Source organism: Trachemys scripta, chromosome 22 (genome assembly GCF_013100865.1).
Source record: "Trachemys scripta elegans isolate TJP31775 chromosome 22, CAS_Tse_1.0, whole genome shotgun sequence".
Classification (NCBI taxonomy): Eukaryota; Metazoa; Chordata; order Testudines; family Emydidae; genus Trachemys; species Trachemys scripta.
Genome location: NC_048319.1, coordinates 1,287,801 through 1,310,655, shown reverse-complemented (window position 1 = coordinate 1,310,655; position 22,855 = coordinate 1,287,801). Strand labels below are relative to the sequence as shown.

At 56.1% G+C, this 22,855-nt stretch overlaps 2 protein-coding genes across 3 annotated transcripts in view; one reads left to right on the top strand and one right to left on the bottom strand.

Annotated features, from left to right (window-relative positions):
• Positions 1–1,080: 1,080 nt before the first annotated feature.
• RAB3A (RAB3A, member RAS oncogene family) lies at positions 1,081–18,850 on the top strand. Of its 2 annotated transcripts, none has more exons than XM_034755226.1 (5): positions 1,081–1,195; positions 10,318–10,545; positions 12,920–13,038; positions 15,111–15,235; positions 17,085–18,850. In XM_034755226.1, exons 2-5 carry the CDS (start codon positions 10,318–10,320, stop codon positions 17,273–17,275), a joined length of 663 nt encoding a protein of 220 aa, XP_034611117.1. In that variant the 5' UTR covers positions 1,081–1,195; the 3' UTR covers positions 17,276–18,850. The 2 variants fall into 2 exon arrangements, with proteins under 2 accessions (XP_034611117.1, XP_034611118.1); XM_034755227.1 differs by lacking the exon at positions 1,081–1,195 and adding an exon at positions 3,323–3,633.
• Positions 18,840–22,855, bottom strand: part of MPV17L2 (MPV17 mitochondrial inner membrane protein like 2) — a 4,448-nt gene continuing 432 nt past the window's right edge. The window contains exons 2-6 of the mRNA XM_034755228.1: positions 22,025–22,269; positions 21,048–21,218; positions 20,236–20,312; positions 20,030–20,158; positions 18,840–19,893 (exon numbers count right to left, since the gene is read on the bottom strand). Of these exons, the coding sequence (XP_034611119.1) occupies positions 19,864–19,893; positions 20,030–20,158; positions 20,236–20,312; positions 21,048–21,218; positions 22,025–22,211 (594 nt within the window). The 5' untranslated portion in view covers positions 22,212–22,269 and the 3' untranslated portion in view covers positions 18,840–19,863. The remainder of the gene's footprint in view (positions 19,894–20,029; positions 20,159–20,235; positions 20,313–21,047; positions 21,219–22,024; positions 22,270–22,855) is intronic.

The following is a 22,855-nucleotide window of genomic DNA, read 5'->3' as shown; positions in this document are numbered from 1 at the left end:
GGGGCGGGGGAGCGGGCTGGGGCGGCTCGTACCACTGTCCCATGGAGGGGTGACATGTTGGGGCGGGGGAGCGGGCTGGGGCGGCTCATACCACCAACTCATGGGGGGGTGACATGTTGGGGCAGGGGAGCGGGCCTGGGGGTGGCTCATACCACTGTCCCATGGAGGGGTGACATGTTGGGGCAGGGATGACATATTGTGACAGGGGAGTGGGCCCGGTGTGGCTCGTACCACCGTCCCATGGGGAGATGAAATGGGGAACAGGTTGGAGCGGCTCGTACCACCGACCCATGGGGCGTGACATGTTGAGGCGGGGGAGCACGCTGGGGTGGCTCGTACCACCGACCCATGGGGAGATGACATGGGGAACGGGTTGGAGCGGCTCGTACCACTGTCCCATCGGGGGATGATGTGTTGGGACAGGAGAGAGGGCCTTTGGTGGCTCGTACCACCATCCCAATGGAGGGATGACATGTTGGAACAGAGGGAATTGGCAGCTCATACCACTATCTCCTCTGGGGGCAGGTGGGAAATGTGACAGAGGAGGTGGCACATATGGTGGCTTGTACCACTATCCCTTCGGGGGATGAACCTGTTGTGATGGGGAGATGACGTGTGTGGGCTTGCTGTGGGCAGTCCTATTGTGACAGAGGACATGGTGTGATCCGGCTCATACCACTGCCCCTTGTGCAGGATGGTGCCAGTCCTGACAGGGGAGAGGATGAGAACCAGCTCATACCACTGTACCCTGTGGGGGTGCGATATAGCTTGATAGTGCTGGCTCGTACCACTGCCCCATGGTGTGGAGGGGTGGCACATCATGTGCCAGTAACAGCCATTGCCTTGAGGGGGCTCTGCCATCCCTGAGGGACCAGGCCAGCTGGCCTCCCTAGGAGGCTCGAGGCTGTCACTCAAAAGCTCACGAAAACGTCGAATGGGGGTGCACCTTCATGCTGTCAATCATTAGCGCGGGCCTATCATCGCGCAAGACTGGGTAGGAGCCCGCCTCCTCCGGAGCCCGAGGGCGCAGCTCGGAATGGGTCGTCTCCGGCCTCCTGACGTCACGTTCTCATCTGCATACCGGTCCCCGCCCCTTCGGAATGCTGGCGACGTCAGCCGGGCTCTGCAATTGCCGGGGCCGCGCGCGCTGCTGCTGCATTTGGTGCAAGAGAAGCCTGGGGAGCGCGATCTGGAGGTGAGCGCGCGCCCCCCCCCCCCCCGGGCAGCCCCGCCCGGGCCCCGCGTGCAGGGCGATAACCTTCATTTGACACCGGGGGGGATGCACCGGGCGGGGCTCCTGGCTGCACGGGAGGGGGGCTCGGTTCCTGCTGAAGGATGGGGGGGCAGTGTGCTTGGGGGGCGCTCCTAGCATGGCAGAGCAATGGGGCGGGGGGTGCACAGGGTCAGCGTTCTGCATCCAGTTCCGTCTCTACCGGCCTGGGGGAGAGCAAACCAGCTTCCGCTCCCCCCCCCCTCCACCTACGCTGCGCGCCTGGCGGTGGGCTTGCGGGGAGCTGGGGTGCCCTGGGGTGCACGGGAACTCCCGTGGCCTCCCACCTGGCGCTTGGATTGCGGGGGATGGGGCGTTTTCGGGCTTTGTATAAAACATATTGAAGGGTCGTTTTTGGACCAGAGGCTGAATCCATTCCAGGGATTTGCCAAGCTCTGCAAATGTGATTTCTCAGCCGGCAATGGGGGGAAACATGGAGGTTGAGGGAACCGAATAGGGTCACTGAATATTTCTCTCTCTCGGCCCTAGGGGAGACATTTCTCTTGGTTGGTGCCAGCTCAGAAGATTTGGCTGGGCCTCAAAGAATAACATAGATGCGGTGTTTGCAAGTGGAGCCATTCTGTTCATGCCCCTTTTCTGCCAGTGTTGGGGGGGGGTGCTAACTGATGCCATCCAGAGAATGCCTTTTAAATAAAATAACACTGAGCTGGTTAAGGATGTTTTAATATGAATGATTGATGGCCGGGCGGGGACTCTGAGGTCTGAATGCTACAGGCAACTGAATAGCTTCAATCCACCTGCATCCACTCAACCCCTGAGTCTCTGGCAGTCATTTATTAACACATCCAACCAAGCATGCAACTTTGTTGGTCCCCGCTGTACAATGCAACGGTGTATAAGGTTACTGCGTTGCTCTCGTTTTGATGGGTGGTATAACTAACTTCACGTGTGCCTAATGCTGCTTTTAAAATAGAGAGCAAAATGGATGTGGGGGCCTGAGTAACTGTTTGCCTTGGCATCTGTGCACTTAGTGACGTTTGCATGGTGAAGGCAAACCAGTGAACGAGGTGGTCTGCCTCCAATGATAGGTGTTTTGTGTTTCTTGGGTGATATTAAAGGATGAAGTTTCCAGAAGAAAACAGCTAGGGAGCTGGAGAAGAGCGCCCACTGCTAGGGCAGACGCTTCTGGTACAGAAATACCATGAACCCTTTTCAGCCCTGCTCTCTCTACAGAATAAAACTGATTCTGTCCCAGTCCTGCTCTGCTCCCTCCCTCAGAAAAGCGCTAGCTGATGAAAGACACTCATTGCCCAGGTCCTAGGTACAGCCCAGCTCCATTGTTACCCTCTTCCTCACTACAGAAACGTGCCTTGCCTAGGTCAGTGTAATTCTCCAACTTTACCAACCCAAATCTGCCTCCACACCAAGCTTTGCTCATTAGCGCAGGGTTACTAGTGTCCATCATTTTACACCAGTACCCTGTGAGGTTACGGAGAATCTTGCCATAGAGGCATGAAAAATAGAGGGCTCCGTCTCACCTGCTGCTCGGCCAGGCCAGGGCAGCGTGTTCTGGGCTGCTCTGTCCAGAGGCATTACAGAAATGCAGCCCACCTCCACGCCTGATCTGCAGTGTCCCTTACAGTGCGGCTTGGTTCATGCGTGTCTCAGTTTGGGCCTTGGCAGGAGGGAGAGGCTTTTACTTGGGTGACAAACACTAAGTCGTGGGGCTAGTGGGGAATCGCCCTCCCTTTCTCTGGAGTGCTAGCTCATTGCTGGGATCTCCACGTGCCTGTCACGGGGGTGTGTCCCCCGCTGCATATTGTTTAATGCAGACGCTTGGAGATGGTAAACACTGAAGCTGCGTGTAGATATTCAGAGTCCTGTAATTAAAATGCATTGGAGGAGCTAGCTCACTAAGGGGCTGGCTTAATGTAGCAATAAAATGTTTCTCTAAATATGAACTTGGTCCCCAAGGGCCAAATGACGAATATTATGTCGAGACCCATTATTTGAGTTAAATTGCAAATTGTTAAAATGAGCTAAGTGACTTGCTAGATTGTATAGTTCCCATTGGATCTGGATTGCTGTCAGATTAGTCGTGTAAACAGGGTTTATTCATCCACGTGTTCAGAGGTTTTCTTCTGTTTGGCTTTAGAGAAATGGAGCAGGGCCGATTTCTCCGAGGCTGAAAATTCTCTCTTGATTTTCCCCCCAAACTCTGAATTGTGCAGCTTGTTAAGAAATGGCGTTCAGCTCGGCGCACCATTAAAGCTTCCTGACGGCATGTAATGACATGACCATAGCTGCACTGACCAGTACGGCCGACTGTTCCCTATCTGAGGTGCCTTTGGACTTGGGACAACACTTGTAAAACAAAAACTCTCCTCCTCCTGGCTGTGTTTGTAAGTTCAGTTTGATAAAGGGAATCAGAAAGTGGCCATGTATTTCTGGGTGAATTTTGCACTCAAAACTGAAGTTGCCCAACCTTTTGCCTTGTGCATCGTACGTACAGTGCCTTGCGTACCCTCTTGCCTCGCGTACTCTGCCTGTCACCTTAGTGCTTGACTATTAAGTGATCAGAGACTAAAACAAAGGTACAACAATTTCTCAGGAAATGCGACTAGAGAATCCAAGCAGGAGTCAGCCCAGTAGTGAATATGACTGAGGTTATAAGGTCGCATTTCCTGATATTATTTCACAGAAAGGAAAAAAATACTGTGTGTCTCTGGAGTCTCTGTTTCTCCATCGCAAAGGGTGACCATAAAACGGAGGAAGAGGCAGCTCGCCCAACTTGTTCATTTCCATTGACAGAAAAGGGAGAGAATCAGTAAACCCCTTTGCAAGCCACATCCCCCACACTTAAATCTTGGCGCTAAAAGCTCAAGTTACTGTGCATCCTGGTACAACTCAGAGGAAGCCGAATCTAGTCTCTGCACTTTATAAACAGGGCTAGGAAAACGTCACCAGAGATTTGAAACTATTAGCCAGAGGCCAGCCTGAAAATCTGAGAAGGTGGGCAGGCATCTGCAGGGCATAAGGGCAACTCCCTAGTGTGAAGCAGTAGCCAACCCCCATTCCCTCCCTGGCTCTGGGATTCTTACCAATGGGCTGCCCTGGACCACGCTCAGCGCTCTTTCTCAGGGCCGGGCGATAGGGGTCTGGTAAATGGGAAGCTGCTGGAAGGGCGAAGGATTTGCCTGTCTGGAGAATCTCCTGCCCCCCCCCCCCCCCCCCCGAAAAAAAGCTACTAAGGGTTACAGAGGGGTCAAGGAGTGGTCCCTGGTGAACCGTCTGAGACATTTGGGGGTCTCCAATCAGCCTGTTGAGGCTCGCTGCAGGCTCTCCCTCTTAAGAAGCTCATAGCAGAGGGGAACAGCACCCTTCTAGGCCCTTCTGGCCTTGGAATCTACTGCAGGCATCTAGTGTCTCCCCCTGTTGAAAATGGGCCCCAGGACTTCCCCAAAATCATTCCCAGAGCAGGTCTTTCATCAAAACAGCCAATCTTGATCATCTGGCCTCTCCTCCCAGCCCTCCACGCATCTGCGACAGTACGAGGAGTAGGGGTCGTGTGTGTGTGTGTGCACGTGTGCGTGCATGGGTGGGGAGCAGGGTGGGAGCTGTTCACCTCAGGAGAGTGATTACTCAGTGAAGGTAATTGTCTCCTGCTCTTGTCCTCCCACTGGGGCCTGGCAATGACATGTTTGAAGCTTCGCGGTGGTGACCCCCAGTTCTTAATGTCTGGGTTTACAAATGGTGTCTCTGCTTCACTTCAGTATTGTAGGGCTGGTTCTCCTCTGTGTGGTGGTGGTTTGACATTTACATTGCAATAGTCCCTCACGGCCACAGCCAGGTTGGGCCCCGTTGTGGTAGGAGCTGTGCAAACGCACAGACCCTGGAGAATCGAGTTCAGCTTTGCGGTCCGGCTCTGCAGGAAAAAGAGAGAGTGAGACCATGTCCGCACTGGGGGGGTGGCAGCCGTGTAGCGGACGCTTGGGGTCTCTCGCAGACCCGTTGTGCTGTGCAGTGCTTGTTGGGGCTGATGATCCATAACAGGGCCCCTGCTGAAAATGTTTAACAACTCTTCATGTTTGGTCCCAACCAAGTCATCTCAGACCTGGGGTAGATCTCAGCTTGGAGAACCCGCTCCTCATGTTATAAAGTGGCACAATAATAGACATGACGAGCTTCAGTGAATGCCTTTGTTTTTAGGGTGTCATAATTTGGGAGCTGAATGTCCAATTCAGGTAAACTGTGTGTGGGGGGGGAGGATTCTACCTTGGCTCTAAACCTAACCCACTAATATTGGGGCTGGTATGACTTTAGAAAATGGGGTGTGTAGGGGGCACAGTTGGGTTTATAATGGAAAAGGTACAGAGAAAGGCAACAAAAATGATCAGAGGGATGGAACAGCTACCCTCTAAGGAGAGATTAAAAAGCCAGGGGCTTGTCAGTCTAGAAAAGAGACGACTAAGGTGGAATATGATTGAGGTCTGTAAAATCATGAATGGTGTGGAGCAGCGGCTCTCGACCTTTCGAGACTACTGTGCCCATTTCAGGAGTCTGATTTTTCTCGCGTACCCCCAAGTTTCACCACACTTAAACGACTTAAATCAGACATCAAAATACAAAAGTGTCACAGCCACTAGTACTGAACAATGGCTGACTTTCTCATTTTTACCATGTAATTATAAAATAAATCAATGGGAATATAAATATTGTACTTACACGTCAGTGTGTAGTCTATAGAGCAGTATAAACCAGTCAGTGTCTGTATGAAATTTTAGTTTGTACTGACTTCGCTAGTGCTTTTTATGTTGCCTGTTGTAAAACTAGGCAAATCTCTAGATGAGTAGATCGGTTCCTGGAGGATAGGTCCATCGATGGCTATTAGCCAAGGTGGTCAAGGACGCAACCCATGCTGCAGGTGTCCCTAAACTTCTGACTGCCAGATGCTCGGACTGGGCAACAGGGGATGAATCACTCAATGAATTGCCCTCTTCCACTCGTTCCCTCTGACCCGGCTTGCCCCAGCCACTGTTGGAGGACGCTGGGCTACATGGACCATTGGTCTGATCCAGTGTGGCCGTTCTTATGTTAAAACATCTGACTTTGTTTGCATGATTCGGCTGCTGCCAGCACCCAGGCTGGCAGGATGCACGTTAAACCCAGTAGTGGAGGCCTGGCTTCACAGTGATTCAGGCAGAGTGCAGGAACATCACAGCTGCATGGATCAAAGGCCCGCACTGGCTGGTTGCCTCAAGAAGGAAATTGGAACCTTATCTATTCATGCAAGCTGTTCGCTTCAAGGGTTTCTCTAGAGTAAGCTTATATAATGGGAAAAACATCATGGTGCACTTGGACTGTTACTTCACTGGGAGCATTAATTCCTGGGGGGAAAGGGTTTGCCTCAGGACCTAGTAAATACAGACCTCCTGGATCTATTCTTGCATTCAAAGCTCTAGGGACCTCCCAGAGCAACAGTATTTGCTGGTGCTGTCTGCCCTGTTGCGTTCCTGCAGACCTGCCCTTGGTTCTCAGGAATTTTGCTCTGGATTGTCCAGGAGAAGCCCTGGGCTCTCTCGCCGTGCTCCATCAGCCATGTGCCTCTCCACATTCATGCAGCCTAGTGGGGAAGGCTCTAGACAGTCTTGAGATCGGGGCTTGGTTCCTTGCTGTGCCCCAGAGGTCCAGCGTCACTGGGGTGGGGCTGTCAAAGGCAGCTGAGAGAGTCCAGGCACCGAGTTCCCATTGAAAATCCAGGGGAGTTGGCTACTGATAATCCCACCCATAACCCCCCTGGGCGCTGTTACCAACCTGCAAAATGGGGATTGTATTCCCTTTCTCCCGCCCTGTGTCTGTCTTGTCTCTGTCGATCGAAAGCTCTCTTGGGCAGGGACTGTCTCTGTGCAGTGCTCTGAGCCCCGCTGGGCCTTTGTGCACCACTGGTCTAGGAATAGTGATGCTGGCATTAGACCAATGGTCCATCTAGCCCAATATCCCGTCTCTCACGGTGGCCAGTGCCAGGTGCTTCTGGCAGTTGGAGGTTGAGGGGTACCTGGAGCATGGAGTTGCATCCCGGACAGTCTTGGCTAACAGCCATTGATGGGCCTGTCCTCATGAACATATCTAACTCTCTTTGGAGCCCAGTTCTACTTTTGGCCTTCACAATGTCCCAGACTGTGACCGTGGGTTGTTCCACGGCTTGAAGCAGTACTTCCGTTCGTTTGTTTTCAACATGTGACCCCCTAGCTTGTGTGTCATGTGAAAAGATAAATAATGCTTCCTTATTCACTTTCACTTTCTCCACACCAGTCATGTTTTCATGGCTTTGATCACATCCGCCCTTAGGCATCTCTTTTCCAAGCTGAACAGTTCCTTTCTTTTGAATCTCCCCTCACAGGGCAGCTGTTCCATACCCCTAGCCGTTTTTCTTGCCCTTCTCTGCACCTCTTCCCATTCTCATCTATTTTGTTGAGATGGGGTGAGCAGAACTGCACACACAATTCAAGGTGTGTGTGCGCCCTGGATTTATATAGTGGCCTTGTGATATTTTCTGGTTTATGATCTATCCCTTTCCTAATGGTTCCTAACATTCTGTTCACTTTTTTGGCTGGTTTTTAGATTGATTGGATGTTTTCGGAGAACTAGCCATGATGATGCCAAGTTCTCCTCCTTGAGTGGTAACAGCTAATTTAGACCCCATCATTTCGTATGTATAGTTGGGATTATGTTTTCCAATGTGCATGACTTTGCACTTAGACTGAGTCTCGAGGTGCCATTTTGTTGCCCAGCCACCCAGTTTTGTGAGATCCCTCTGTAACTCTTCACAGTCAGCTTTGGACTTAACTATCTTGAGTAATTTTATATCCTCTGCAAATTTTGCCACCTCACTGTTTGCTCCCTTTTCCAGATCATTTATGAATACGTTGAACGTTGTTGGTCCCCGTACAGACTCTTGGGGGGCCCTGCTATTGCAGGGGTATCGCACCATTTCCGTTAGCAGCCCCAAGGGGTCCTTGTTTTGATTGATGCACGTGCTGGGGTAGTTCACAGCTACGTTCGCAGTGGAGGAGTTTGCGGCAAAGACTGAGTTTGCTTCGTGCTGAAGCTGGGTGGACTCTCAGCCCAGGAGTCTGGGCTAGAGTTTGCCCTGGGTTAGCCCCTCCACACTGGGGAGGAAGCAGGACTTGTGGCACATGCTAAGCATGGTCTGGTGCCCTGCTGCAGTTCACTCTAGCAGCTGGGAAGGAAGGAGACAAAGGTTGTGATAGGCAGAAGAAGCAGAGGCCCTTGTGCAGACACTACTGAGAGCAGCGTTCCAGGGAGGAACTGGCCACGCCCGTATGGCTTCCCCAGGCTGGTAGCCATAAGGCTCCTGCGAGCTGGGCTCCCGCTCCGTCTAGGACTCCGAGTGCAACTGCGGGTACTGCAGAGAGCCGTCCTGCCTGCGCCGTGAGCCGCGTGGGCTGTTCAGGGGCCTGTCTGGCAGACCTGCCATTTTCCCCATGGTCTCTTTCCTGCCCCACTGAACCCGGGGAGCAGAGTTGCCTCTTTCCACACACAGAGGCTGTACATAGTGCCAAGGACCCGGAGTTCTCCACTCGCAGCTGCCGCTCACTGTGTCTCCACCAGCTGTTCAGACCCTGAATATCCATCCCTTGCCAACAACAGGCTTCAAAAACGTTGTCATGAGTCTGGATCCCTGGTGGCTCTGCGGGGCCCGGCACAGAATTGCTGCCACACCTGGACCGGACTGGCCCCCGTGCTGCCCATCCCCCCAGGGGCCCCGGCCGGAGTGGATAATCAAAGGGCCCCAGTCTTCAGGACTGTCCCCACCCGGCACCTCTCATCAGCCCTGGCAGGGGATGCAAGGATCGCTGGCAAGGACAGCGGGAGCCTTTAGCCAAGTCAAAGGGGCGAGGGGGAAATGCAGTATTGTCTAGGCCCACCGTGCCAGCCCTTTGCAGACAAAGCGCAGGAAGGTCTGGGGGGAGCAGTGGCAGTGCCTGGGGGGCCAGAGGGGCTGAGCTCCGAGGGGGTCGGGAAGGAACTCTGCCTAGCTCGGCCAAGCGGCCGCAGCCTGTGGGGATTTGAGGGGGCGCTTTGCTGAGGGCAAGGCCTGGGGATGGAATGAAGATGGAGACACTCGAGGTGGGTAGCAGGACGGCGTTAGGCCATGATGGGGCTCTCCAGAGCGGGATGGGGGGAGCCGTGCCTGGAGTCGTACAGCCTTGCCCTGGGGAGCGGGCCATAGGATCAGCCTTGCGCTGGCTGGGGGATGGGTTGGGTGGAATAGGCCTCTTCCTCCTCCTTGACTTCTGGGTGTAACGTACCCCGAGTATGTGCTGGGACAGAAAGGGAGCCCAGGCCTCTGGTCTGATGGGCCTCACGGCTTCCAGCTCGTGAACAGGGCAGGGAGATCCTGTGGAGTAGCTAGATCTGGGAGAGGCTGGAGCAGAGAGCCCAGATGGCTCGGTGCTGGCCTCCTCTGCCGGGCCCAACTTCCTGCATCAGCCCCATTGGTGGGTGGCATGTGCTGTGATTGCCCCCAGCTGCCAGTGGGGAAAGACGGGGCACGGCCCAGGCTCAGACAGGGCTGGGGTCTCAGGGTTATCCTAAAACGGCGTGGCAGAGAGGAGCACGTTTAAAATCTGACCGAGCCGTTCTGGGTGTGCGTAGACCTGGATTCTGTTCCCAGCTCTCTGGTCGCTCCGCCCCCGCTGGGAAACCTGATACCTTCCTTCCAGGGTGTTGGACGCTTCAGTGCTCCTTTGCAGATGACACCAGATATGACCCACAGGAAGAGCCCCCCATGAGCCTCCCCCCTCCCCGTTGCAGGGTGGGCATATCTGGGTGCCATTTCTGGTGGTTCACGCTGCCCGCCCGTGTTACTGCACCCAGAGGGTTGACGGGGTGTGATACTACGTGATGTGACCTCGCTCTGACCTCCCAGAAGCTGATGGTGGGGTCTCTGGGTCTGAGCGGGGAGCAGCCACCCTGGTGACTCCATGGGGCTGAGCATGCCTGAATCCCCCAGGGAGCACGTGCCCCACCAGCCCAGCTCTGCCTTATGCTTCCCTTTGCAGATGGCTTCCGCTACTGACTCCCGCTATGGCCAGAAGGAATCCTCGGATCAGAACTTCGACTACATGTTCAAGATCCTGATCATCGGGAACAGCAGCGTGGGGAAGACCTCGTTCCTGTTCCGGTACGCAGACGACTCCTTCACTCCCGCCTTCGTCAGCACCGTCGGCATCGACTTCAAAGTCAAAACCATCTACAGGAATGACAAGCGCATCAAGCTGCAGATCTGGGTAGGGGCCGTGGCCGCTGCACGCGCTGGCGGGTGGGGGATGCAGTGAGGGGGGCTCTGTACGTCACGCGTGGGGCAGCCATCCGGGTCAGGAGACGTGCACTGAAACCTCCCCGGCCCAGCCGGCCCCTCCAGGGCTGGGGTGTTAATCCAGAGTCCTGGCCAGGCCTCAGTCCGGGGAGTCACGTTCGGCCACCCTCGACTTCCCTGCAGCTTAGACTGGTGCCCTGGCCGTGGCTGCTGCGTGGTGTGCCTGGCTCAGCGCGGCTGGTGTGTTCTCCCCAGGCCGTCGATGGGCAGTCCATGGTGGGCACCATGGGATGGTGCTTGCTGGGGGAGATGCTCACGGAATGATAACCTGCCCGGAGTGTTTTCCGAAGGGCAGACGTCACGTGGGTGACGCCGGTTCCGGTTTCTTTAACGCTCTTTCCCCCCAGGACACAGGTTGCTAATTAACCTCTTCCACTAAGCATGAGCTTCCTGCATCTGCTGCCAGCCCGCTGCCCATCCCACAGCCTCCTTGCCCATGGTGGCCTGGCAGAGTGGCCCGTTCAGAAGAGGGGTCCCAGTGTGCTGTGTGCACCTGGGGACTGGGGTCCGCATGGGACGGTGGCGACTGTGGCCTATTCTGCCTCCGAGAACATGAGCACCCCGCGCTCAGGGCTGTTCTAAAGCCCAGCTCGACAGCATCGCCTCTCCGAGCTCCTCCACCGGGCCCCTGCAGAGCAGTACCGGGTTGTCCCTTGCTCTGCACCCCAGGGCTGTCGGCTCCACCTTGATTCACTTTGCTGACACCCCCCCCAACACACACACACACACACAGAGCCTCTGACGCGCTGGGCTCCTAACAGGGAAGACGCCATTAGCTCAAGACCTTGGCTCCAGGATGCCCAGAGGTGGCCTCGTGCTCCACGGGTGCCGTGTGCTGGCAGGCTCCCTGCCTCCCCGGGGAGGCCGGATGCCAATTAGCACAGAGCTTAATCACGGAAGGGCGCGGAACAGTCTGAGCAGCAGAGCTGAAGGAGCAGCTGGAGTGACAGATTTCACTGCGCTGGCTTTGCCCTCGTTCCCGTGGGATGTAAAACGCTGCTGCGCGGCTCCGAGCTGCCTGCCGCAGCGGGAAAGGCTCTGGGTGCTGGAGCCAGAGCAGCGCGGAGCCTGGTGACTCTTGGGGGAGCGGGGAGGGGCCAGTTCCCAGCCCTGGGAGGGCAGAGTGGGGCTTAATTTTCAGGAGAGCCGAGTTCAGGGTGCTTTGCTGGGGCTGCGTTCAGCTCCCCTGGTAGCATTGCAGGCAGCAGAACGGTCCCTTGCTGGGAGGCAAAAAGTGCCAAAATGGGACCACTCGGATTCCTCCTGCCAGGGGTGGGGTTTGCCCCTGCTGCCAGGAACCAGGGGGCCGAAGCCAGACTGTGAGGCGCTTCCCCACCTCTGCCTGCCTCTGCGGGGAGGTCTGGGACAGGGCCCCCTCCGCATGGGTCCCCAGGGTAGGGTCTGGCCTGTGGGGCGGGGGGTGTCTCAGCAATGGCTGGAGGCCTGGGGCGGGGGGTGCAGTGACCTGAGGGGCCACGGAGGAGAGGTCTGCAGGCATCTCTCTGACGCTTGCTGGCCCCAGCCCTGCCCTCAGTGCAGCCGCATGCAGGGCTGGGAAGGGAGGGCCGCTGGGCCCATCAGCTCTGACTGCGAGAGCCGCCCGCGAGAGGCAGCAAGCCACAGCCTGTCCCTGGAGCTGGGCGCGGACTGTGGGACCAGGGCTCCATTTGGCACAGGGACGGGTTGCCATGGCGAATCGCAGGCAGCTCCGCGGCAGGCCTGGCTGAGCATTCGAGCTGCCCTGGGAATCCCCAATGATAGGGAGTGACGCCCCCCCTGGTCCCCGCTCCTTGGCAGGGCTCCCTGGAGGCCCCATCCCCCCTCCCCACCTCCGTGGCACACGCAGGGTTGCTTGGCTGTGATCTCACTGCCGGGCTTGGGCCAAGGTGTGGGAGAGGTGCTCTGCCGTGTCCTGCACTCCCAGCCCAGGAGACCTGGCCTGGCCCTGTGCCCTAGATCGTTCTGGGTGGGGGTCAGCAGCCCTGGGAGAAAGTTCCAGAGACTTGGCTAAACATTGGATTTTCCTTCTTTAAATCTCAGAGGCAGGATCCGTCTCTGCCCGTCTCGCAGTGCTGGAGCTCCGGGGCAGCTCGGGAGTTAGGGTGGGTTCCCACGTCCTTCCTGCCCTGAGCTCCGGCACCCCGGCCCAGGGCCTGCCTCTGGGCTCTCCCTGGACATGGCCGTGCTTCATGCTGTGGGGGGGGGTGTCTCCAAGGGAGCCTTGAATTACTCAGGGCAGCTCCTGGCACTGCTGCTCCCAAGTGACCCTGCTCTGGTCTCCCCAGGACACCGCGGGCCAGGAGAGGTACCGGACCATCACCACCGCCTACTACCGGGGGGCCATGGGCTTCATCCTGATGTACGACATCACCAACGAGGAGTCCTTCAACGCCGTGCAGGACTGGTGAGCCGGCGGCTCTGAGGGCACCGGGAAGGGAAAGTGACGCTGAGCCTTGGCACTGCCGTGCCGGCGTCTCATTAGCAGAGCCGGGGGTGGGGGCGGGAGCCTCTCCATCGTGCTGGGGGAGCTGTGCAGAGCCAGCTAGTAACCGCAGTCACTTTAGCCGTGCTGGGACCCGGCAGCCTGGCCACTCAGCAGGTGTCTGTCTGTGCTTCTGCCCTCCGCCATGCCGTGTCTCTGCATGCCCACGGCCTGTGGTACCACTGGGAGCACTCCCTGCGCGTGGCAGCTCTGCGGACAGCACAGACTCGCTCTGCTGCCAGCTGCTCACTAGGTGCCCTCTGGGGCCTGCTCTGCTCCTAAGGGGCTGCTGCCTTCTCAAAGCTTGCCAAGATGTTCGCCCACTTACAATCCTCCCCTGCCCTCTGCTAAGGAAACTCCCCACACACACACTGGGCACCTGCACCCCCTGCCTCCTCCTAGGGCTGCAGCTTGGACTCTGCATGGCTGCTGCTGGCCATCTCTCCGCTGCGGCCCCCCACCCCATTTGAAATGGGTGTTCCCACCCTGCGGGGTGGGGCCGGGAGCTGCCCAGAGACAGGGCAAGGTTTGCCGCCTGGAGCTTCTCCCTCCCCTGTGCACTGTGATTCCTGGCCTCTGCCCAGGTGTGAGGGGACAGGGGCTGCGTGGCTTGGTGCTTTCGGGCCTGCAGCTGTAATGCAGCCCGCATGGCTCCCCCCGCCGGGCAGTCCCCTGGCCTTGAGTTCTGTGCTGTCAGCAGCCTGGCTAATAACCTGCCCGCGCTGCGGCTGCGTCTCAGCCAAACTCAGTGCAGCCCTTGCAGAAATTCTGGGCCAGGAGCCTCCTCCCCCAGCCCACGACAGCAAGACGAGCTCAGAGCCCCCAGGAACACGCCTGCAGCAGGCCGGGGGAGCGGCACTGAGCGGGTGCCAAGGTGCCCCAAGCAGCCTCTGACGGGCCGTAGTAGGGGCTGCAAGTGCGAGAGCTGGAATCTGGGCCGGAGTGTGTCCCATTGGCACTGAGCCTGGCTGGCTGCTCGGGCCACCCGCTCCTTCCCAAGTGCAAGAACGAAACAGGGCTGATCCTGCAAGCCCGTTCCGTGCTGGTGGCTGGCTGGCTCTGGCTGCTGGCGACGGGGTCAGAGCTCTCCCCCAGGAGGCTGGTTCCTGGATGGGCAGCGACCGAAATCCTTTCCCACCCACTGGCACTTGGTGCCCAGGTGCAGCGAGCAGGTGGAGCGTTTTCAGCACACTCGCGAGCAGCCCCCCAGGCGTGCCCCTCGGGGACGTCTCTGCAGAGAAGCCGAAGCCCTGGGCACCCCAGCTGGGCACGCTAGGGCCAGTTGCGGAGCGGTTTGGGGGGGGGGGGGGGCATAGCTTGCCCTGCTGCTGTCTATTCTGTACGAGCCATGCTGTGGCCAGGCTGCCACCAGCACAGGAGTTGAGCTTTTCCATCTCTGCTGTCCCCATCCTCTGCTCCCGTTCTCTGGTGCACTGACCACCAATGCAACTCGCTACTGGTTTCTACAGGAATTTTCTCTCTCTGCCCCGTATTAGCTACCTCTTCAGGTCTCTCCCTGCTTTGCTGGTTTCTTCACACTCTGTGGCTGCAGCTGTGGTGGGTCTCTGACATGCCCTCTGGCGGTCCGGGTTTGATGGCTTGAGTTCAATAGGGTGAAGGCGAAACTTCTCTGCTAAGAGGCTGAGGGTTGAAGGCCTCTTGCCGCTGCCCAGAGAACCGGGCTCCAGTCTCTGGCTGGGATCTGGGACTCTGGGCCCAGAGTCTTTAAAGGTATTGATGTATTGCTGTGCTCAGCACTGCAGTGCCTAACTGATTTAGGAGCCTACATTGCATTAACTGTCAATGGGATTTTGGCTCCTAAGTGCCTGAATCACTTTTGAAAATGAGCGAAAGGCTCCTAAATCGTTGGGCATTGCAACACGGAGCACACCGCTTCAGTGCCTTTAACTACCTGGGCCTTCGTCTAGAACCAGCTGCCCACAGCCCTGCTGTCTGAATATTGTGGTTATTTGTTCCCCTGCTACGGCTTTAAGGTCAACCCAGATCAAGACCTATTCCTGGGATAACGCACAGGTGCTGCTGGTGGGTAACAAGTGCGACATGGAGGACGAGCGCGTCGTGGCGTCGGAGAGAGGGCGGCAGTTGGCAGAGCACCTGGGTAAGTGCTGGTTACAATGCACGCAGCGCCAGGCTAGGTAACCGGCTGACCCGGCACGGTTCCGGCTGGCGATGCTCAAGCCCTTTCAGGACTCGGTCTTACGTGAGCAGCTGAGAGGGTTCCAGGAATTGCCGAGCTGTCGGGGCTTTGCGCTGCCTCGCACAAGAGCAATTCAGAAGCCAAGTCCTGGGCATGGGAAGGTTCTTTGGCCAGTTGAGCAGCAGCATCTGCTGCCCCAAAAGGCATCTGGACTGAGAGGGGGCAGTAACCGTGCCCTGCAGGTCTGGGAAGCGTCTTTTAGGGGACTGACAGTGTGGGGAAGACGGGGGGTCCTGCACTTGTACAGCACGCACAGACCTGTAATCCTGCGAGAGGGTGTGGGTGCGTGTGTGCACGGTGCGGTTGTATGGCACGCACAGACCTGTAATCCTGCAGGGGGTGCGTGTGTGAGTGCANGGGGTGCGTGTGTGTGTGCACGGTGCGGTTGTACGGCACGCACAGACCTGTAATCCTGCGGGGGGTGCGTGTGTGTGTGCACGGTGCGGTTGTACAGCACATACAGACCTGTAACCCTGCGGGGGGTGCGTGTGTGTGTGCACGGTGCGGTTGTACGGCACACACAGACCTGTAACCCTGCGAGAGGGTGCGTGTGTGTGTGCACAGTGCGGTTATACGGCACACACAGACCTGTAATCCTGCGAGAGGGTGTGGGTGTGTGCGCGCGCACTGCGGTGTGGTTGTATGGTAGGCACAGGAGCTGTAACCCTGCGAGGGGAGCTGTCTCTCTTTCCTGTCGAGTAATGGTGCACTTCCCATAACTCTGTCATTACATAGCAGCCTGGCTTGTCTTCTAACAAAACGGGAATTGCCCAGCCAGCACCAGTGTTTTCGATAACTGTCTCTATTATAATCTCTTATTATAACAACCCTCTAAACCCTGCGTTTACTGCTGTGAAGTAGTTGGAAAACCAGTCGGCCTGGGTGGCTTTCCGAGCAGGTTAACCCCAGTTAGAACGTGTGGTGAGTTTTATGGAATTATAGCTAAACCCTTTTCCCTGCAAAGCGTCCCATTAAAATTTAACAGCCCAGAGGAGGAGCTGTAAAACCCTTTAAAAATTCAGACGCTTTCCATATTTATCGTGAGCATGACGAGAACTGGCTACAACCAGCAGGAGCCCGAGTGGCTGGGATCGGCCCCGCCCGTGGACTCTGTTGCCTGCCGGGAAGGGACTTGGGCAGCCAATGTTAAGTTTACAATAAGCAACTGGTATCCGTGTGCTGGCGTCTCGGCCCGGACCCATCTTTACACGGTCAGTCAAGACCCAACCGCTGATCAAAGAGGCTTGGGTATTTCCTGGGCTTTGTGAGGCGGGGGCCCTCGCACGTGGCTGTGCAGAAAACACTCCGCTGTAGGGATGCTGAGCTCTGCTCCTTGGGTCTCACCTGGCGGAATCCCGGCCCCGGATCTCAGCTCTTGCTGTCGGAGACGCTGAGCTTGTAAAGGTGCCGTCCCCTGGCTGGCCTAGCGTGACTCAGCAGCTCCTGCGATGGGGAGCAGCAGCCTGAATGGAACATCCTGGGCCATTTAACAGAGCCGGGGTGACCTCACTGGCCAGAGCGATGGTGCCCGGCTGCTGACACTGCCTGCTGCTGAGGTTGCCTTGTTAGTTTCCATGTACGTTTGGGGCCATGTAAAAGTGATTACCCGGGATGGATTCATTTCATTATCCCAGCTAAAAGTACTTCCCAGGGCTTAGGAATTGTTTGGTAACTTGCATTGCAGGGCCCCTGTTGGTGAGCAAAGGCCCTGCCTTGCCCATCTCACGCTCTCCCATCTCCCTTTGGCCAGGTTTTGAGTTCTTCGAAGCTAGCGCAAAGGACAACATCAATGTCAAGCAGACGTTCGAACGGCTCGTCGACATTATCTGCGAGAAGATGTCTGAGTCCCTCGACACGGCGGACCCAGCAGTGACTGGCGTGAAACCAGGGCCGCAGCTGACTGATCAGCAAGCGCCCCCCCACCAGGACTGTGCCTGTTAGAGACTGCAGTACGGCCCCCTCTGCCCGCGTCGGCCACCTCACCCCTCCAAGTAACCAGTGCCCCAGTTACACCCACTTCAACGCCCCAGTCACTAGGTCTGGTGGGCTGGCCCATAGCGCTGAGTTGTCTGTCCGCTCTCACCTGGCAGGGTTTGAAAGGGCTCTGGCCACCCTCTCAGAGTCTGCAGGTTCCACGGGGCATCACCCCTCCCTTTCCGCTCCCTCCAGTTTTCCAACCTGGGACCGTAGGAGAAACTTGTTTTGTTGTTTGCTTTTAACTAGTTCCTGATCGTGCCCCCTTATTTATATATAATTGTCGGTCGAGCTGGAAGTGGGGGGGTTAATTGCAGAATCCTGCATTAACCAGCTGACTCAGCTTGGCCAATGTGCTCATTAGCGTCCTTCCTGCCTAGGTGGATCCCTGCTGCTGGGTGGTGGGAGGAGCCCTGTTCAGGGGAGAGCAGCTTAAAGGACTAGAGTCCTCTTGGTGTAGCATCTCCTGATGCTCCTGAACAAACAGCCCTGCCCCGTGGAACCAGAGACCTGCTCCCTTAGCTGTAGTGCTACTGAAGGGGTGACGTGCTGGGGTTGCATCTCAGTCAGCCAGGGGCTGGGGGTGGATGTGGATTTTAACCTTGACAGTTCAATCACTTACTAAATGGTACGTCTAGATCCCAATGAGGCATTAGTGCAGGTGGTTTGTTCATCATCGAGATCTGTTCCCGCCCTGTCTTTACACCTCCCCTTAGCTTGTTCTCCTTGCTAGCACAGAGGCCTTGGCCGATAGCGCTGGCTGGCTGGAGAGCCGCTTGCCTTTCATTCCTCTGCTGCTCTGTTCTCCCCCACCAAGGATGGCTAGTTCCTCACTATTGTATAAATAGATGCTAATTTATGCTCCTGCTGTCTTCCTCCTTGTACATAAAAACAACCTTCCTGTAAATAGATGTAGCAAGTGACCATTGTGTGACATGCTGTGCTGTGGTTGTGCAGATGTATTTATTTTATCAGTGTGGTATTAACCTGCTTGTGAATATCACTTTTAAATCTATTATTTAAAAACACGGCTGAGTAAGGGCCAAGGCACTCCTGTACCAAACTAGCCCCAGCCGGTGGCGGCTGACCACTGGAAACCTCATGCTAGAGGAAAAACTCTGATGGTTTGGCTCAAGCAAAGAAACATGCCACCAACCTGCTGCCCAATTCCATGCCGGGGTGGGGTTGACACCCCCCTGCCCCAGGATGTTGCACTAGCAGCTGACGGGTGCGTGTTTGCTACAGGCCTCGTTGTTCCTTGTCTGTTACTATCGTAACGTTTGTTGTTGTGGAGACTGTGAAGCAGTAGCTAGAATTCTATCAATGCCCAAACCTGGTGCGTTGCTTCCCTCTATTTATTTTTCTTGGCGAACGCTCTTTATTTTACAGATACACACATCCAACCTCCTATTTTTGTGACATTTACTTATATGGAAAAAACTACGCTGTACTGTAAAAATGTCAAAAGTGTCAAAGTACAATTTCCGAACGATCACTGTATTCAAGAGCTGTTGTGAAGAAATAAATTAATGCTGATCACAAGTCGTTCCGGGTCCTTTTCGGCAGCCCCAGGGGTTGAGTCCTCGAGCAGAGGGGCTCAAGCACTACCCCACGGCACTAGTTCCCCTGTCCTGGAACGCCCTTGCTCTGCGAGGCCGAATGGGCTCACACTCGCCAGGCTGTGGCTGGAAGGGACCCCATCGACTCCGTTGCTGTTTTCTCTTAAGCCTGGACTGGGGGCTCTTTCTACAAAGCTGGGTCTGACGGATCCAGGGTCCCTTCTCAAGCCTGAGGCATCTGTTTGCCTTGCTAAGGCCTTAGCTCACTGTCTGCAGCCTGACTGCAAGGAAGACCAAAGCTCTGGTTTCTTAATTAACATTCACCAACCCCGTAGCTCCAGTTCTAAGTGAGCAGCCCCCCCTCGAGGATGAGCTTTAAATTCCCACGCTGGGGCGCAGTTACTGTTTCACAAGACAAACTACATCATTAAGGTCTCATAATTTTTTTTAAGTGACATTTTGGCACATCACCGTTTCTAGCAAAATACAGTTTTCAGACACAGTGAGAATGAATTAAGTTGGTTCCAAGTCATGGGATTATTTTAAGGATCTTGGCTCACTTAGTGGCAAACAGTAACATGGAGCACCTGCCCCGCTTCCCCAGAAGTCAGTGGAGGAATAAGAAACTCAGTCCGGTTACGCAGCCTGTTGACACATGATTCTTCATTTTAAAAAGTCATTGGGTTTGCGGCTAGCAAGTTAAATGCTAACTCAGAGAGAGAGACCCCCCCTCATGTTTCTCTTCCACACCCATCTGGATAGGTCAGCCACAGGACGACGGCAGTGATTTGTCTCCAGGAAGCATTTTGTTCACTTGATCAGGCTATTTTTTCTGGTCTGCATGGGAGCCAGCTCCCTCCCCCAGGAACGAATCTGGAATTTGCACTTGATTGGCATCTCACAGGAACAGATGGACACAGAGCAGCAGTCCTTGCAAACAGCTTGTCAGCCCCCAGTTTTCACCCCAGTGTGGTGATGCTGAATGCTGCTCTTCAGCTAAGCTTCGGCACCGAGCGGCTGCTTGTGCTACAGACGCAAGAGAAGAAACTGACTAAACCCGGATTCGTTAAAGGTTTGTTGGAGCAGCAAAGGCTCCGGTGCAAGGGGTTAGTGGCTGGGGCGCTTACAGCAGCCTGCAATGGCCTGTCTGGGTAATACTGACCCTGTGTTTGAGGTAGGCAAGGTATGTGTCCCAGCCCAAGGTCACCACATTCACATAAATCACCCGATACTTGGGAGGAAGGAACAGGAAGTTAATCACCTGAGCTGCTGGCCAGACGCACCAGTCTGCCTGGGAAAGAGAATCAAGTATTAAGAAAGGAGAGAAGGGAGGGGGGAGTAGCTATCAGGGATTCGGGGCAGCCTTACCTTGTAAAATTCCCAGAACTTCTCTCTGAGCTCCTCCCAGCTTTCCTCCAGCGTTTGCCCCTCCAGCGACCCCATCCCTGTACAAGGCACAATTGGCTGCAGGTGAGAGAGTGAGTGAGCCTGGCCTCCTGCTCTACTAGCAGGCCTTTGATCCTGCCCCCTCCAGTAATTCAAGGAGCCAGCAAGTGTGATCTTTAGTCTCAGCAGGCCAGGGACTTTGCTGGCTCAGGTGTTCCCAGCTGTGTGGGGAGCTTAGTAAGGCAGGGAGAAAAGGCATTGGCTGTGCTTTCATTTAGCATGGCAGCCACTAACCTGTGCTCGCTGTGAGTTCTGTGTGTTTATCAGGACAGAACATGCCTCCCAAGGGCTCTGTTCTCCCTGTCATCTCCCTGGGGCAGTACAACTCCGCCACGCCCCAGCTAAAGGGAAAACAGGAAAGCTAGCTCTGAGTCATTGCAAGTGCAGCTGCTTAATGCACATGTTGGAACAGAGCCTGGGCACTGCACCCATGCCCTGGGGGAGGACACGAAACCTCCCGCTGCCCAGCCAAGGCAGGGAAATAACCTCGGGTAAGGAGCAGGCCTGCCCTCCCACATCCAATCACAGGCCTGCTTGGTGCAGAAGGGTCTCAATGCTCCCTGACTGACGAGTGTTGGCATTGGCCACTGTCGGCAGACCGGACCCTGGGCTGGATGGACCTTTGGTCTGACCTCGTATGGCCGGTCTTATGTTCTTATGAGTGTTGGAGAGGGCACACCTTTGAGCAGTCTATTAGTAACATTTACATGAGAAAGCGATATTAAACGTTTTACCCAGAAAATACCAGATTCCCAAGGCCGGAGATGCTACGATCTGGTCGATGAAGACTTTCTTCAGGACAATTTTAATTCCTTTTAATCCACTTGCAGGAAATGCTCTGTCTAACCAGAGATACCAGTAATGCATTAACGGGCCCATGCTGCAGCCAATAGCAAACATCCGAGCTGCAACAAAATGCCACCTTATTAATAAATGCAAAGGCCCAGCACAATGTCACCATGCATTATTGACGCAGCTCTGTAAGCATATCTGTCCCTTTACAAAAGGCGCGTGTGCCCTGCCTCAGACAAGGACACAGAGACGTGCACAGGGGCGGAGACGATGGCAGATTTCAGTCTAGAATATTCTGAATATTTGACTCCCTGCAAAAATGGCCCTAAAAGCAGAATGGTTAAAACAGCAGCAATTCCCCAAGGGTTGGACATCGCTGGGAAGATGGTCCCCAGCAGAGGGCAGACAGACACAGCTTCCACGGTTCACGCACAGAAGGATGGCTGACCAGGGAGAGCTGCGTATGATCCCCAGATCTACCACTGACTTCTGAGCGACGCTGGGGAACCCACCTCATCCTCCCTGGGCCTCAGTGGCCATCTTCCTTTTCTGTCTGGTTGTGACCTTTTCAGGGCAGACGTTCTCGCTTGCTATGTGTATGCGGCTTTACCCAGCAGCGTGGAGCCCCTTCACTACCACAATACACATAATAAATAACAGAGTCGACCCTACGTGCTGTTTCCAACCCTCTACGCCTACCCAACGCTGTTGGCAATACAGGCCAAACAGCAGGAGCAATCACGGGCTGGGCAGAGCCAGGCATGAAGATGCCCCTCGTTCCATTTAAACGGGTCAGAGGCAGCCGGTGGGTGGGTCCTTTTCGGAGGCAGGGGGAGACACTGGAGCTCTGTGAATGGGATGTGCCCACCCCTCCTGCATTACAACAGCTGGCTGTCAAACAAGCACACAGCGGACACACCTGTGCGGCCCAGCTCCCGCTTCCGCTCCGGGTCCTTCCTCATTTCCCATGTCTGCTGGAGGGTGTCGCCAGTCGCCAGGAGAGCCCCACAGCTCACAGTGTTTGTAACTAGAAGGAACCGGCCTCTGAAAAAAGGCTTCCAGTAGCCCGAGAAGCCAACAAATATCTGTCTGCCGCGGGCAAGCATCCTTCGCTCAACAACGAATCCACGTCGGCCAGGTTGTTCATCCAAGCACCATCCGTGCCTGAGCCAAAAAGAAACAAACCGTGCAGGCTGGGGGCACCACGGGCACCGCACCAAGCTGCTCCTGCTGCACTGAGCGCCGAAGCACCGACCCGCTCAGCCCCAGCCGTGCTCCCCACACACCAGCCACTCCCTGGGCCAAGCTCCAGACAGATCCCCGGGGGGGGGGGCCTTCCATGACAGGCCGGGCCCACAGCCCCACACCTAGCCCAGAGCACCAGCCTGCAGGGCCACACACGCCTTAGGGAACCCCCCCCGCCTTCAGCTCGAGGTTTGCTTCTCCCCCTCCACGGGGAGGATGCTGCCGCCACAGCCCCATGGCTCCCTGCCCCCACAAGTGTCCCGTGCCCCTCCCCCCATGGCCCCCCTCCCCCACGAGTCCCGAGCCCCTCCCCCCACAGCCCCCCCTTCCCCACGTGTCCCGAGCCCCTCCCCCCACAGCCCCCCCTTCCCCACAAGTGTCCCGTACCCCTCCCCCCACAGCGCGTCCCGTGCCCCTCCCCCCCCCCCACAAGTGCCCCCCAGTGTATGAAATGTCTCCATCAACAACAGGTGCGAAGTGCAGCCTGGCCGGGGGGGGGGGGGGG

Coding starts and splice junctions, on each gene's coding strand:
- RAB3A (XM_034755226.1), top strand. CDS start 10,318: ATGGCTTCCGCTACTGACTCCCGCTATGGCCAGAAGGAATCCTCGGAT. Junction 13,039..15,110: donor TTCAACGCCGTGCAGGACTG/GTGAGCCGGCGG, acceptor TACGGCTTTAAG/GTCAACCCAGATCAAGACCT. Junction 15,236..17,084: donor GCAGTTGGCAGAGCACCTGG/GTAAGTGCTGGT, acceptor CCCTTTGGCCAG/GTTTTGAGTTCTTCGAAGCT.